This window comes from Pituophis catenifer, unplaced genomic scaffold, assembly GCF_029215685.1.
Source record: "Pituophis catenifer annectens isolate HBS135680 unplaced genomic scaffold, rPitCat1.0.hap2 SCAF_2, whole genome shotgun sequence".
NCBI classification, from domain to species: domain Eukaryota; kingdom Metazoa; phylum Chordata; class Lepidosauria; order Squamata; family Colubridae; genus Pituophis; species Pituophis catenifer.
In genome coordinates, this window is record NW_027256882.1 from 39,391,735 (window position 1) to 39,408,528 (window position 16,794).

Here is a 16,794-nt window from a genome sequence, read left to right on the forward strand (position 1 = left end):
GGATGGTATCCGACGTTGGCATGGAACGGGGTCATCTGGGTGGAGGTGTGTTGGGAGTTATTAAAGGCGAACTCCGCCAGGGGAAGGTACTCGGCCCAGTTGTCCTGCTGCTGGTTGACAAAACAGCGGAGGTACTGCTCCAGTATGCCGATGACCTTCTCCGTGCCCCCGTCAGTCTCCGGATGGTGCGACGACGACAGGCACACCTGCACCTCCAGCGCGGCCATCAGGCTTTTCCAGAAGTGGGCCGTGAACTGGGCCCCGCGGTCCGAAACCACCCGGTCCGGCAGGCCGTGGAGGCGGAAGATATGTTGCAGGAACAGGCGAGCCGTGGTGCGGGCCGAGGGCAGGCCGCGGCACGGGATGAAATGTGCCATCTTCGTGAGTGCATCCACCACCACAAGGACGGTCGTGTACATAGCGGACAGGGGCAGGTCTGTCAGGAAGTCCATGGAGATGGCTCCCCACGGTCTCTCCGGTGTCGGCAGCGGCTGGAGGAGTCCAGGAGGGGGGCCGGACGCGGCTTTGGCCTGTCGGCACGTCACACAGGACGTCACGTAGGCGTGCACGTCGTGCCGTACCCGAGGCCACCAAAAAGTCCGTGTCACCAGGTTCAAAGTCTTAAAGAAGCCAAAGTGCCCCGCCGCGGGGTTGTCATGACACTGGTTCATGACGAGGGCTCGGAGCGGACTCGTGGGCACGTACAGCCGACCCCGATGTCTGAGCAAGCCTTCCTCCACAGTCCATGGGGACGCGGGGCCGACGTCCACTCTCCGCTGCTGCGACCAGTCGTCCCGTCGCTGCGCTTCCAGCACCTGAGCCCGCAGGTCCACCGGTTCCTGGACCGCGGCCAAGGAGTTCGCTGGCAGCACCGTCCGGGGGGGAAGGGAGTCCTTGGGGCAAAAGTATTCCGGCTTACGGGATAGCGCGTCCACCCTCTGGTTGAGGTTGCTCGGAATGTAGGTGACGTGGAAGTTGAACCGGGCGAAAAACAACGACCACCGGATCTGCCGCTGGTTCAACTTCCGTGCCGTGGTGAGGTGCTCCAGGTTCCGATGGTCCGTCCGCACCTCCACCTGGTGTCGGGCCCCCTCGAGGTGATGTCGCCAAGCCTCGAACGCGGCCTTGATGGCCAGCAACTCCTTTTCCCAGATGGTGTAGTTGCGCTCGGAAGGGTTGAGTTTCCGGGAGTAGTATGCGCAGGGAAAAAGAGTGCCGCCATCCACTGGAGCCTGTAGCAGCACCGCCCCAATCGCCACGTTGGACGCGTCCGTCTCCACCACGAACGGACGGTGTGGATCGGGGTGCCTCAGGACTGGCTCCGTGAGGAAGGCCTGCTTGAGGACCTCGAAGGCCTGCTGCTGCGGGGGCCCCCACTGGAACGGGACCTTCTTCCGAAGGAGCTGGGTCAACGGCAAGGTCAGGGTGGCGAAGCCCGGGATGAAGGTCCGATAGTAGTTGGCGAATCCCAACAGACGCTGGACATCCTTCACCCGACGCGGGGGTTCCCAACTGCGCAAGGCCTCCACCTTGTGCGGGTCCATCGCGATGCCCTCGGGGGTGATGATGTGCCCAAGGAACTCTATGGAAGTCTGGAAGAAGTAGCATTTCTCCAACTTCGCATAGAGCTGGTGCTCCCGCAGGCGCTGCAGGACCTGGCGGACATGCTGGAGGTGACTTTCCGGGGTCCGGGAATAGATCAAAATGTCATCCAAGTAGATCACCACGAACCGATCCAGCATGTCCCGGAACACATCGTTCATCAAGTGCTGGAAGACTGCGGGGGCGTTGGTCAACCCGAACGGCATGACGGTATACTCGAAGTGTCCGTACCGCGTGCCGAACGCCGTCTTCCACTCGTCCCCCTCTCTCACGCGCACCAGGTTGTAAGCCCCTCGGAGATCGAGCTTAGTGAAGATCGAGGCCTCCCGCAACCTCTCCATCAGCTCCGGGATCAGCGGCAGGGGGGTAGCGATTTCGCACTGTGATGGCATTCAAGCGCCGGTAGTTGCAACACAGGCGCAAGTCCCCCGTCTTCTTTTTAACGAAGAGGACCGGGGCCGAGAGCGGGGAGGTCGAAGGCCGGATGAACCCACAGGCCAGGTTCTTTTCCAGGAAGTCCCGCAAGGCGGCCAGCTCGGGCTCCGACATGGAGTACAGGCGTCCCGATGGCAGGGGCGCGTTGGGCATTAGGTCCACCGCACAGTCGTAGGGTCGGTGCGGGGGCAAGCGGTCCGCCTCCTTCTCGCTGAACACGTCGGTGAAGGGCGTCAGCTCCGGAGGCAAGGAGACGTTTGGGGCAGAGACGTCCTGGCCGGCGCAGGTGTGGCGAAGGTGGTCGACACACTGCAGGCTCGGGAACGAGATGGCGTTTCTCGACCACGCCACCTGAGGGTCGTGCGCCCGAAGCCAGGCCATCCCCAGGACCAAGGGAAAGTGCAGATCCGCCGTTACGTAAAACTGGATCGCCTCCTCGTGGTTTCCAATGGCGAGGCGCAAGGGCTGGGTAGCGGTTTTGATGGGCCCCGCCACGAGTTCCCGCCCATCTATAGTTTCAACCCTCAACGGAGGGTCCACTGGAACCAAGGGGACTTTGTAATGGGCCACAAAGGCCTGGTCCATAAAGTTCGTGGTGGCCCCCGAGTCCACCAGCGCGTGCGCTTGGAGCCCCTCCGACCAGTTAGCCAACAACACCCGGGTGTTCAAAATCAGGTGCCGAGGGGGCTCACAGTCCACAGCCGCCGACTCCGGCGGGGCATGGTCACGTGCCTGACCCAGAGTTTTCCCTAGGCCAGGCCTGGCCCGTTTCCCGGCAGGTCACGCCGAGACTCCGGAACAGGCCTGAGCAGTCCACTCCGCTTCCGGGGACACGAGGCGGCAAAATGTCCCGCCTCGCCGCAATAGAGGCACAACCCCCCTTGACGTCTCCGCATCCGCTCCTGGGCCGTCAGTTGAGGTCTGGCTGCTCCGAGCTCCATAGGCTCCTCAGCCGTCGCCACAAAACGCTGTGCGGTCCGGAGCGCTGTCGGTGCGAAACGCGGGGGGTGCCGACGCTGTTGATGGTTCCAGAAGAGCCCGACGGGGCCGTCGCCGTTGCAAGCGGGCGTCGATACGCAGGCATTGGGTCACCAGCGCGTCGAGGGTCGGTGGCGCCTCCACACGAACCAGCTCGTCCTGCATCTCGTCGGAAAGGCCGTCCTGGAAGGCGTCCATCAGCGCCACCTCATTCCAAGCCGAATCCTGGCCTAGCAGTCGGAACTCTGCAATATAGTCCTGCAGGGGGCGCTTGCCTTGGCGGAGGTCCTTGATGCGCCTCACTGCCGTCTGCACCCGGAGGGGGTCCTCAAACATGGTGCGCAGGTGTTGTAAAAAGCCCTGAAAGTCCAGGAGCAAGGGGCTATCTTGCAACAACAGGGGCGTGGCCCATCGGGCGGCAGTGCCCGAGAGGGAGCTGATAACAAATGCCACCCGAGCCCGGTCATCCGGAAAATCCTCCGGCCTCATTGCCATAAACAGTTGGCATTGTCCCAAGAAGGCCGGAAACATCTCCTGCTGCCCAGAAAACCTATCTGGCACGTTCACTGGGCATCTCGGACGGGGAGGGGGAGGAGGTGGAGCTGCAGGAGCATTTCCCAAAGCAAGTTGGGCAGTTAGCTGTGCTACTTGCTGTTGCAGAAGCTGATTGGCCTGCAGTATCTGCTGTAACTGCTGCTGCAGCTGTTGGTCCATCGTGGGTTAACGATGGAGTATGGGGTGACGAACAAGATGATCTGTCCCCGTCCCCACACACACACACACAGCCAGTCGAGGGTTAAGGAAACACTTTGGAACGCACCCAGTTCTTATCTCCGACTTGGCAGCGATAGACACACCGTCTGCCAAGTTACTTTATTTTCACAAACAGACAGATAAGATACGAACGTTCAAGAAAGTCCAAACAGAAATAATATTCCTCCCAGCAGTTCTGGACGAGGCTTTAGTGACTGTCCAAGGTTTTGCTTTGTTCGTCACAAAAGATCCTTGACCACCACTCTCTATTATATAGTCTCTGGGGTGTGGTCTCTGGGGTGTGGTCCAGTGACTCAGTTCTAATCCCTAGCACGCCTCCCAAGCTGCTGCAAACGTTTATCACGCCTTCGGAGGCGTGCGTCCAGGAATGATGTGTCATTATCACTTTGACTCGAATCAGCTGTCTCCTCTCCCTCGGCCGGCACTTGAGACAATGCCAGAGGGGAGGGGCCTGGAGAGGGAGGCCTGGCTGACTCCTCTTCCTCATGCTCGGAGCTTTCTTCCTCCGATGGGACAGGCTCAGAGGGCGGGGCCACAACACACCCCTGATCTAAGGTATTGTTCCAGAACTGAGTTCACATGTTCACAGGCCTCTTTAATTTGAGGGTGGTGGGAGGAGCTTAGACCCTGGGCAGGGCCTAACAACTTCAAAAATTCCCGCCAAAACTGGGAAGTAAATCGTACCCTCCTATCCAAAATAATGCGATCAGAAATGCCTTGCAACCTATACACATGTTGAATAAACAGTTTAGTGAGTGTTTTAGCTGAGGTTATCTTGGGGCAGGGTACAAAGTGCGCTTGTTTTGAAAATAGGTCAGTTATCACCTAAATAACCGTATTCCCTCAATGCTGACATATTTTAATTTCCCTTCATATTTTTGGCATGCATGGATTTTAAGTTTCCAAATAATTGATTATATATTTACATATAATCATTTAACATAATCATTTACAAAAAATCATTTAATTTTTTTTTTTTAACGTTTGTATTACATGTATTTTTATCGTTCGCTGTTCACCGCCCTGAGTCCCTCAGGAATAGGGCGGTATATAAATTTAATAAATAAATAAATAAATAAAATAAACATGAGTGAATACATGAGTGGTGCACTGGCCTAGAGGTGGAGCTCTTGCCTCACAATCAGGGCTGTTTGTTGGATCCTAGATAGCGGTTGATATTTCTCTCTCTGGGCACAAGTATATATATATATCTGCTGCGAGTATATAACTGCTGCAAACTCTGCATTGGCGACAGGAAGTGTATCCGGCCAATAAGCATTCAGGTCCATTCAGTTGCCCCAATTCCACCCCGATGCAAGGGATTACAGGGTTATTAAAAGACAAAAAAATTAACATACAGAATACATAACAATATAGCTATTAGAAAAATACTTATTGGATGCCATGCCAAATTTAAAATATTGGTCATAGATGTACTCCATTCTGAAAATACTTTATTAAACTCCTCCAGCAACTTCTGGGTGTACTACGGCCTTGCTTTCTTTTCTTAAAGTGTGGATGCAAGATAGGCAAGCAGCATTCTTGCTTCAAGGCATATGTTTCTCCTTAAGCAACCATTAACAGGTTGGAGGACCCTAATCGCTGCTAAGACATTAGGGATTGTGTTCAAGGATTAATGTACTGATAAAATAGAACAAATTCAACAATTACAACAATTATTGAGCATATTTATACTGGATGGGCCAGTAGTACCATATGCTCCATGGAGAAACATGTTCTCTGCAGCCGGCCAGAAAGTTGCAGCAAGACTGGATAACACAACTTCATTGAAATAGGGGAGCTCCTAGCTTGACCAGAATTTATCCAAATTTGATACTTGTCATGTGGACTTTAGCTGTAATCCTGAGGATCCCTCTTCAGATCTTATCTTAACAAACCCATTCTGTTCCCCAACTATTGTCCCTTCAGAAGAATTTTAAATTTCCCTGATACGTCCGTGTGACATCACTGCTTCTCACTGTGTTATGTATTTGTGTATTAATTTCATCTCCCTTGTGCTCCTCCTATGTCATCTACTCAAAGTGTTACATGAAGAATGGCAGCTGAGTGGATGGGCCTGTTTTGTCCCAGTAGAAAACTGACTAATTTCCCCTACTGCAGCCCAAGATTTAAATTTTGCTTTTGTGGGCTAAGTCTTGACAAGGTCTTTGCATTTCAGATCTGCTTCCTTCTCTAGGAAAAGGGGTAACTTTTATTTACATTACATTATTTGGCTTTATTATTACTTTTTTACATTATTATTTTAATATCCTTATTTTACATGAAGAAAATGGTCCAAAATAAACTGTAACTTTAATGTTAAAATTAAACCATATGCACCAAGACAAATTCCTTGTGTGTCCAATTACACTTGGCCAATAAAAAATTCTATTCTATTCTATTCTATTCTATTCTGTTCTATTCTGTTCTGTTCTGTTCTGTTCTGTTCTGTTCTAAAATATGCAAATATCCTACTCCATATTTTACACAGTATCCTATTGAATATGTTATCCAAGCGATTACAAATAATAGCTAAATGTAAATTGACATTATTTTCTCAGTCAGGCAAAACTAGGTTCACGGATTTCCCTGTGAACACATGTGCACATTGCAGTGTTTTATTTTCCTTTTGAAGCAACAAATAACATCCTTGAGTGTACAAGCTTTATGCTTTCAACAGTTAGCAGTATGCTAATTATTATCGCTACCCAGTATTAAAGATTTAGGGTCTTCAAATCTAGAAGCAAACAAATTGGAAACCATTTTTTCCTTTTCAAGGAACTGTCTTCCCTTACAGAGAGCAAAATTCAAACATTTTTCCACCTCTATGTAAAATAGATCTTTTTACCAGGCCAAATTGTTATCAAAATAGAGTTTGTAGATGCTCATAATCTAACCCCCCCCCCCAAAAATGAATTCCTACTCTGAAGAAATTGCAATCTGAAAAACCATACCAGGTGGTGCATTCATTTAATAAGAGACTGCATGCTAAGGAAAAAGAGACAGTGGTCATGCTTATGAGAATAATATATTTCCTGTTTGCAAAACAGCTTTTAAGACTGCCTTTTATTCTGACCAGAGTTAGTAGCTATCTTGTTTTCTGATACACAGGAAATAAGAACAGTCATTCCAAAATGTGTGGTTTGAGCCAATGCAGCAAATAATATCTCGCTCCTCAAAGTTGAAGTATTTCAGCAACTAGGACCAAATAACTCTTTAGTGTCCCTTCATTACTGACAGATAGATCTGAAAAACAACTGCTTTAAGATGGCTGCCATAATGTGACCAATGCAGGGCTGGCCTGCTAAATCCAATATAGATTGTGTCAGAGGTAAAATTATATGATTAAGCAGCCATAGCACATCCCCTTGTCTGGTGATCTCCGGTTACATGAGGACTGCAGCTCTCAGAATAGCCAATTAACAGAGGTTTTGTGCGAGCGTCCTTAGCAAATGTAGTTTCTTTTGGGTTGATGAGGAATAGCCCCACCTGTTGACTTTCCAGGCCTGGTAAGAACTTCTGTTTTGGATAAGAATGTCACGTCGCTCTCACAACCAGAAGATAGTTCCCATTTAAGTTGTGTTGATGGTCTTACTTGCATGGAAGGCCGGCATATAGAGAGGTCAAGCCAGGGGTGAAATCTATTTACCTTCCTTACTGGTTCAGAAGTGCACGCACCACATGCGCGCGCAGACCCTCTGTGCATGCACAAAACCTGCGCATGCGCAGATGGTAAAAAAACACATTACTTCCTGGTTAAAACCAGGAAGTAATGACATCCGGGTGGGTGGGCGGAGCCTCGCGCCACCATCACTACTGATTCTCCGAACCACCTGCCACAATCACTACCGGATCTCCCGATCCGGTCCGAACCAGGAACATTTCACCCCTGGGTCAAGCACCCCTGAACTGTAGGCTGGGACATGAACTCCTTCCCACATAATAAAAAGAAGACTTTAAGTAAAAATAAAGGGGTGGAGGCATAGGAGAGATTGTAAACCCTTTCACAAGTAAAAATAGGAGAATTTGAGGGCATTGGGTGTTTATGATTCCCAAACTTGTCTGAAATGGTATAGGGTATAGGTATTGGACTTAGAAGTCCTCCAAGGTTCCATCCAGCTCTATTCTGATTGATTGACAGCACAAAGATAGCAAAAGAAACTGCAAACGTTTCATCTTAGCTTCCTTTGTAAATTGGAACATCGCTTCTTAGCTTCGTTTGCACTGTCGTCTGGAAATCAACTACAGAAGAACTATAGACCCAGAGATTTTCCTCCTTTCACTGTATAACCACAACTGTATACTTAGATAGCACAGATCAACAACACTTCCGTTTGTCGTATGCAGGCGTATTAAGAATGTCTCACTTACACATAGTCCATCTATTTTGGGTTGCAGTTGACCATGGATGCTGACCTAGTTTATCAAAACATCAAGTCTTCTGAAGATCCCTCACCCAGAAGAAGAAGAGCAAAATTAGATGTTGTTCAACAGGCAGGTAAGTTCATTTATTTCAGGACAGCTTCTCAGACTGAGAAAAGTGACACATTTTCTGAAAAAGACTTCATTTCAGTTTTTGTAATAGCAGTGTAAGTGAAAATAGAAGCCCACGTAGCCAGTAGGGGTGCAGATGAGGATCCAGATTTAAGTTACCGCTTGACTGCAAAGATCCCTCAGTGACTTTAATCCAGTCACAATATTTCCTGCCTGAATTTCTCTCTGAGGATTTGTGACTGTGCAGATAACAGAGGGAGGTCCAGTATATTGTATATGCTGCGTTTAGATTGTAGAGGAGCACTATGATATCATGTAATAATGATCATAGTAAAAGAAGCAATTACACTATCCAAAATATTACACATAGAACTGGATCTGATTTATTGTATCTTCTCATATAGTAAACAGAAGAAAGCTCTTTGCATTAGATGTCTTGCAGTTGCCTTTGTTCCCAAGTAACCATACAAAAGTTAATCTCAGCTTGGAAGCCTTGGTGTTCTCAGTGACACAGAGCATTGCAGACCTCAGTGCTTGCAAAAAAACTGGATATATTTCTCTACCATGCATGAAATAGAATAGAATAACAGAGTTGGAAAGGACCTTGGAGGTCTTCTAGTCCAACCCCCTGCTTAGGCAGGAAACCCTATCCCATTTCAGGCAAATGGTTGTCCAATCTCTTCTTAAAAACTTCCAGTGTTGGAGCATTCACAACTTCTGGACGCAAGCTGTTCCACTGATTAATTGCTCTGTCAGGAAATTTCTCCTTAGTTCTAGGTTGCGTCTCCCCTTGATTAGTTTCCACCCATTGCTTCTTGTCCTACCCTCAGGTGCTTTGGAGAATAGCTTGACTCTCTCTTCTTTGTGGCAGCACCTGAGATATTGGAACACTGCTATCATGTCTCCCCTAGTCCTTCTCTTCATTAAACTCAATTCCAGCAACCGTTCTTTATATGTTTTAGCCTCCAGTCCCCTGATCATCTTTGTTGCTCTTCTCTGCACTCTTTCTAGAGTCTCAACATCTTTTTTACATCGTGGCGACCAAAACTGGATGCTGTATTCCAAGTATGGCCTTACCAAGGCATTTTAAAGTGGTATTAACACTTCACGTGATCTTAATTCTATCCCTCTGTTTATGCAGCCCACAACTGTGTTGGCTTTTCTGGCAGCTGCTGCACACTGCTGGCTCATATTTAAATGATTGTCCACTAGGACTCCAAGATCCCTCTCATAGTTACTACTATTGAGTGAGGTACCACATATATTGTACCTATGCATTTTGTTTTTCTTGCCTAAATGTAGAACTTTACGTTTTTCACCACTGAATTTCATTTTGTTAGATAGTTCAAGTCTGTCAAGATCCTTCTGTATCTGAAGCCTATCTTCTGGAGTGTTGGCTATTCCTGCCAGCTTCGTGTCATCTGCAAATTTGATGAGTTCCCCATCTATCCTCTCATCCAAATCATTGATGAAAATGTTGAAGAGCACTGGGCCTAAAACAGAGCCCTGGGGTACCCCACTGCATACTTCCCTCCATGTAGATGCAGTTCCATTGAGGACTACATGTTGAGTGTGGTTGGTCAGCCAGTTACGAATCCATCTGGTGGTGAGGCTGTCTAACCCACATTTTTCTATCTTATCAAGTACTAGGTTATGGTCTACTTGATCATATGCTTTACTGAAGTCCAAGTAAATTATATCAACAGCATTCTTCTGGTCCACTAATTTTGTCACTTTGTCAAAGAATGCAATAAGATTAGTCAGGCATGATCTGTTTTTGACAAATCCATGTTGGCTTTTGGTTATTATTTGGTTTGCTTCTAGGTGTTTGGTGATTCGTTATTTGATTATCTTTTCCAGAACCTTCCCTGGTATTGAGGTCAGGCTGATAGGTCTGTAGTTTCCTGGATCTATTTTTTTCCCCCTTTTTTGAAGATGGGAACTACATCAGCTCTTTTCCAATCCTCTGGCAGTTCTCCTGTGCGCCAGGATCTTCGAACGATATAGTTCAGTGGTTCTGAGATCTCGTCTGCTAGTTCCTTCAGAACCTTGGGGTATAATCCATCTGGTCCTGGTGATTTGAACTCGTCTAGGGTAGACAGGTGTTCACTTATCATTTTGTTCCCTATTTTAACTTGTGTTCCTAATCTGTTTTTTATGGTGGTGTTTTTGATAGGCTGGACTGTTTTTTCCCATTGTGTAAACACAGACGCAAAAAACAAGTTAAGTAGTTCTGCTTTCTTCCTGTTGCTTGTCACCTTCTTGCCACTTTCTAACACCAATGGCCCAATTGTTTCCTTGACATTTTTCTTGTTTTTAACATGTTGAAAGAAGCTTTTTTTGGTTATTTTTTACTTTTGTCGCAAGCCTTAGTTCATTATGAGCCTTAGCTTTCCTCACTTCGTCTTTGCAGGCTCGGGCTATTTGCTGATATTCTGCCTTAGTTATGTGTCCCTCTTTCCACTTTTTATATTTGTCCTTTTTGTGAAGGTTCATTGGCAATGTGTATCTTTAAAAATCTTGTAGGAATCCAATGGAGCTAGGTATCAAGTGCTATTTGAAAAGAATTATTCTGTGTTCATCTCCTTTGTGCTAAGAGATATGCATATTTTATTCTCCTGTGGTTTTACAGATAAAATTCCAAGAGCTGCCAGCTATTCCCTCTAAAGATTTACATGCCTGGAGCTGTACATTGTTCTGAATGTCTGTGGTTCATCCACTCGCATCTATCTCTTGCAGGATCTTTGCTCAAAAGGCTGTACAATAGGGATCTTCCTCTCTATGTTCTTCTGAGCCCCTTTTTGTTCTTTTTTCTTTAATCTCTGTCAGTTCTCTGCTACTTTTGTTATAATTATTTCATGTGTGTTGTACAGTTATGTACTATGTGTGTTAATAAGACCATGTTATTTGGGAGCCACTTATCTCCCAGAGTTTCTGCCTCTCCAGTAAGAATGGATGTACTTCAGATCCCTTGAATTTAATATAAGGAGGTGAAAATTTACTTGATAAAGGCTTGGAATATCATGTGTCAAATGCTGGGAACTGCTTTTGCTTGAATTTTGCAGACCACCGATTATGCCCTCATTGGCATTGGATTTTGCTGTGGCTTTCCTGTGCTGGGAATGTTCTCTTGGTGGTGGCCATGATACTGATAGGAGTTCATGGTGAGTATTTTAGGAGCAGAGCAGTGGTGGGTTGCTCCCGATTCGGCCCGGTTCAGCCAAGCTGGTAGTGGTGACAATGTGACGTCACCGAACCGGTTCTCTTTGATTGGGAGCTGGGGCCTCCCACCTGCCCCCGCATTATTCCTACCTTTATTTCTCCTTTTTTAGCCAAGCTGATAGGTGCGGCGATTGTGCGCAAAGCGCGTGCGCAAAGAGAATCGGTGGTAACACTGGTTGGAACCCACCACTGGAGCAGAGAACATGATAAGGTTCCATAAATAAGAATCAAATGTACTGAGCCTTTTAATCAAAGATTAAAATCATCGCTTCTCATAGAAGTGTAGCCAAAGCAGCTTTGTTAAAAAAGAATATTTGTAGCTCAGAGTTGAAATGAGGGATCGTTGCTCATTGAGGAAATGCTCTCTGAGTTTGGTTGTTTTGTTGCAGAAGTTTCATTACCCAGGCCAGGTCATGGGTAAGGCATTTGATAAAGTAGACCACAACCCACTACTTGATAAGATTAAAAAAATGTGGTTTAGACAGCATCATCACTAGATGGATTAGTAAACAGCTGACAAATCTCATGCAATATGTAGTCTTTAATGGAACTGAATCTACGTACAGGGAAGTAAGCAGTGGGGTGCCCCAAGTCACAAATGGAATAGGGTCTCCTGAGCAGGGTGGGTTTCACTTACCTTTGTTACCAGTTCGGTTGTGCACATGTGCTTGCTTAGCTCACAGAGCACAGCGTATTTGATGACGTCTGGGCAGGTGGGCGCAGGCTCCCACCGCCGCTGCTACCGGTTTGCCCGAACCAGGGCGAACTGGTAGCAACCCACCACTGCTCCCGAGCGAGCAGGAGGTTGGACTAGAAGACCTCCAAGATCTCTTCCAACTCTGTTATTCCGTTATTCTGTTTAAAAGAGAAAAGGGAAAAAATGTAAGAATCAAAATCTATGTGCTGAAAATAAACCCGAGTTCATTTTATACCTGAAAAGGAATGAACAGGATTGTGAGGTTTGTATGAGAAAGGAAGTTGGTCTGTTGCAATCCTGAAGAATGGGGCACGTTACTAATCAGGGAATCCCTGTTTAGAGACTGCTTTGTTTAGTGATCGTCCTCAGTTAGGAAAGTGATGAAAAATCAATTCTCATATTGGTGCAGAACATATTGGTACAGCATCAGAGATACTGTACAGTTCTAATTATGTAATTGTACTGTAATTCTGGTTAATTCTTTTATAGGCCTGGGTTGCAGTTCCTCAACACCGCTAAACAGAAGCCCACAAAACCCAGAGGAAATGACTAGAATTTCAAATACACATCAGCGCAATCACCTTGAAAGTAAAATAAATAGTCAATTACAAGCATTCAGGTCTTGTCTAAGGCAGCATTTGTGTGAGACTACAAATGCATTTACAGGTAATATCTATTTTGAGCTCAAACCTTCCTGTGACCCATGTTATAATTTCTCAGAAATTATTATCCCGCAATATGTCTGTCAATTTCTTTCATCATGACCATATTTTCTACTTTTCCCCTGAACTCTTAATTGATCTTTGTGCTTGTCCTGCCTCTTTCTCAGAACTATCTACTTCAAGTAGAGTAGGATCTACTGACAATTAAAAATGTAAAGGTTCCCCTTGCATATATGTGCTAGTCATTCCTGACTCTAGGGGACAGTGCTCATCTCCGTTTCAAAGCCAAAGAGCCAGCGGTATCCGAAGACATCTCCGTGGTCATGTGGCCGGCATGACTAAATGCCAAAGGTGCACGGAATGCTGTTACCTTCCCATCAAAGGTGGTCTCTATTTTTCTACTTGCATTTTTTTTACGTGCTTTCGAACTGCTAGGTTCGACAAGTAACGGGAGCTCATCCCGTTACGCGGCACTAGGGATTCAAACCACTGAACTGCCGACTTTTTGATCGACAAACTCAGCATCTTAGCCACTGAGCTACTGCATCCCTTCTTAACTGACAATTAACTGACAATTAGGCAGTGATAAACTGCTAAGCCTTGAGGGAGTCACCAAACACAGAAAGAGAAACAGGGAGATAAATCTCGTGGCTCTTTTGATGCAGTTCAAAGGCCAGGATTCTGAAGATGAAATGGAGGGTAGGGCTTAAATTGCCTTTCTAGCCCCACAGAGCAGGCCCAGTGGTTAGGGATCCCCATGCTTAGAGGCACACTAAGCCATGGACTTCAGACCCCTTTAACCACCTCACAGTTGTAAATAGGCCCAATGATTTCTCACTTAAAATGCAAACCTATTCAAAGTGATACTAAAATTGAATGAATAAATGACCCTAACCAATAAAAATGATCATGTTTTTAAATGGGATCCTCTCTCACTTTTCAAAATAGTATTATTGTAAAGGGCTTAAAAAACACCAGTATACTTGATTACAAATCCTTTCTTTATTCTTCTTTATTCTTTATTGGGCAAGTGCGATTGGACACACAAGGAATTTGTCTCTGGGGCATAAGCTCTCAGTGTACATATAAACAACCAGGTGATAGGTCATAGATCAGAGGTGGGTTTCAGCAGGTTCTGACCAGTTCTGGAGAACCGGTAGCGGAACTTTTGAATAGTTTGGAGAACCGGTAGTAAAAAATTCTGACTGGCCCCACCCCCGTCTATTCTCTGCCTCTGCCCAGCTGATCGGGAGGAAATGGGGATTTTGCAGTAACCTTCTACTAGATTGGGGAGGGAATGGAGGTTTTATAGTATCCTTCCCCTGCCACGCCCACCAAGCCACGCCCACCAAGCCACACCCTCAGAACCGGTAGTAAAAAAATTTGAAACCCACCACTGCTCTGTTCGGCTCTCATCGTTCGACCTTGAGGTGTAAGACGGTGCACATGAATTCCTCAACTCCTTCCCAGCCACCCATAACTTCCAATCATTCCTCCTCCCTCTCTGTTGTCTGGCTGCTAGCAAAAGTGCAGAGCAAATCGCCTTGACAGGAAGGCAGGCAGGTTGCAGTTATTTCTTTCTGCAGTCCTAACTATCTGTTGAAGTCTGTACCTGCCCTGTTTGGTTGCTGTGACAAGCCAGACAGTTATTGGGGTACAAAGGCAGACTCAATAATGTGAATTTTAAAAAGATTTATTTACCTTTCTTAGAGAATGCATCCTGCAATGTGTGTCCTAGGACGTGGCTTCGGTACGAGGATAAATGCTACTGGTTTTCTACTTCAATCTTGTCCTGGAAACAAAGCGGCAGGGACTGTGCAGCAAAACGATCTCAACTGTTAGTGATTTCTAATACAAGAGAGCAGGTAAAAGAATTTGTTGCAGGAGAAGAATCCATTACTTTCTGACTTTTTCTATTTTTCATTTCAAATTAGCAAGATTGCAGTAGCCGGGCTAGGGTTTTCCAGCAGGTTTCAGGTGATACTTTAGAGAAAGTGGCATCAGCCAAGTGAATACATACTAGGGACTTTCTCTCATGATTGTTTCTATTGATCTTTGATGCTTAGTTGTCATCTATTCCATCCTTTTCTACTTGAAGGATAAACAAATGGGGCAAAGTACCCACTGCATCAGAGGCACAATTCATTTGGAGAAACTTAACACAACTTCAGTAATAGGACATGATTAGGGATTCCAACAGTCATCCTTGTAATAAAAATCAAATGATATTTTATAGGAATTTGTCCAGGACATAATCAAGAATAAGAGTACATGGATTGGGCTCACAGCCAAATTGCCAGAGGAGAAGTGGATGTGGGACAATGGCTCACCATTAAACCAAACGCTGTGAGTATTCAAATACCCATGGAAGGAATCTTTTGGATGTAGTATTCTTTGCAGAACAAAGTAAAAGAGAGAGAGAGAGAGATGTATGGATAGTATAGATATTAAATGTCTCTAGTCTATTTCTATGGAGTCCAGAAGCATTTTAAAGAAATTATAATGTCAGCTTTTATTTCATCAGTGAAAAAACTACTTCAATCATTGAAAAACCCATGTTTAAGACAGGTTCTGTGGCTTTATTTCATTATTTTTGGCTTTCAGCTACTGTTAGAAATTCTTTCTTTTTTCATTCACATTACATACTGCCTAACTCCTAATTACTTGGGGAGGGGCCACACAACTGCTAACAAGAGCTGAGGTGGCGCAGTGGTTAGAGTGCTGTATTGCAGCTACTTCAACTGAGTGCTAGTTCAGCAGATCAGCAGATCAAATCTCACCGGCTCAAGGTTGACTCAGCCTTCCATCCTTCCGAGGTGGGTAAAATGAGGACCCAGATTGTTGGGGGCAATATGCTATTTAGTATACTGTTGATTGTTGAATCCTCGGAGAGTAGGCGGCATAGAAATATTATTATTAATAATAATAATAATAAAAAATTACTCGGAGAGGAGGCACACAAATACAAACCCTTTTTTAGAAAATACTCTTTTTTAAAATGAAAGAATAGACTGGAATAAAAAAATAAAAGACATCAAAGATGACAAAAATTTCCAGGAACAAAAAAGAAACTATGGGAAAGTACCAGTACAGGTAGTTGTCAACTAACAACCATAATGGAGGCTGTCCATTATGGTTGGAAGTCATGATGGCCATTGAGTGAAACATCCACATGATCACATTACTTACAACTCCACATTCCTGCTCTTCCCTACACTGTCATTAAACAAATGCATGGGTCATTAAGTGGAGCATGGGGTACCTCGAGGGTCATGGGGAGGCCCTGAGAGGCATAGTGGAAGGACTGCTCTGAGCACCCAAAGCCTGCTCCGCCATCTGAGACACCCCATACTCCACTTCCTGCCCCTTGGGGTCTATGCAGGCCTTGCTCCTGCTTCCCACCCCACCAGACCTCACACCCTCCTCCTCATAGGTTTCTCTCTGTGTGTGTATGTGTGTGTGTATGTGAGAGAGACAAAGAGGGGGGAGAGGGTTGTAGAAGGCAGGTGTTTCTGTTGATAAACAGGTGGCATTAGTTTACCGTTTCCCAAACTGAAAGTACTTTTTCTTTCCCTTCATAGATCTCAACCCTTAATGGCTGACTGCGGTATTATAGGAAAGAAAGGAATTGCCTCTGATATCTGCAGTGCAGAGCTTCACTGGATTTGTCAGAAACTCTCTGTATTCATTTGAGGAATTGCATGCAGAATTAAAAACAAGCATGTCAAATGAAAAAGAACTCTTTAGAGATGTTGTAGTAGTTGTTGTTTTTTTGTTTATACATTTTTTTCTTTAACCAACATAAGTGCTTATTAGAACAGTGTATTGTCTGAGTCAGTTTGGTTAAAAACACTGATATTAATAATAATGTTGCTAGTGATAATCAATGATAATCATGATAGTAATATATTCTTTGTTTAAACATAATAA

General features: G+C 45.7%; 1 protein-coding gene across 1 annotated transcript; it reads left to right on the top strand.

Moving 5' to 3' along the window:
• Window positions 1-8,193: 8,193 nt before the first annotated feature.
• Window positions 8,194-16,557, top strand: LOC139309385 (killer cell lectin-like receptor subfamily B member 1B allele C). The gene is made up of 6 exons (XM_070933448.1): window positions 8,194-8,287; window positions 11,349-11,447; window positions 12,692-12,868; window positions 14,575-14,729; window positions 15,101-15,210; window positions 16,446-16,557. Exons 1-6 carry the CDS (start codon window positions 8,194-8,196, stop codon window positions 16,555-16,557), a joined length of 747 nt encoding a protein of 248 aa, XP_070789549.1.
• Window positions 16,558-16,794: the final 237 nt, after the last annotated feature.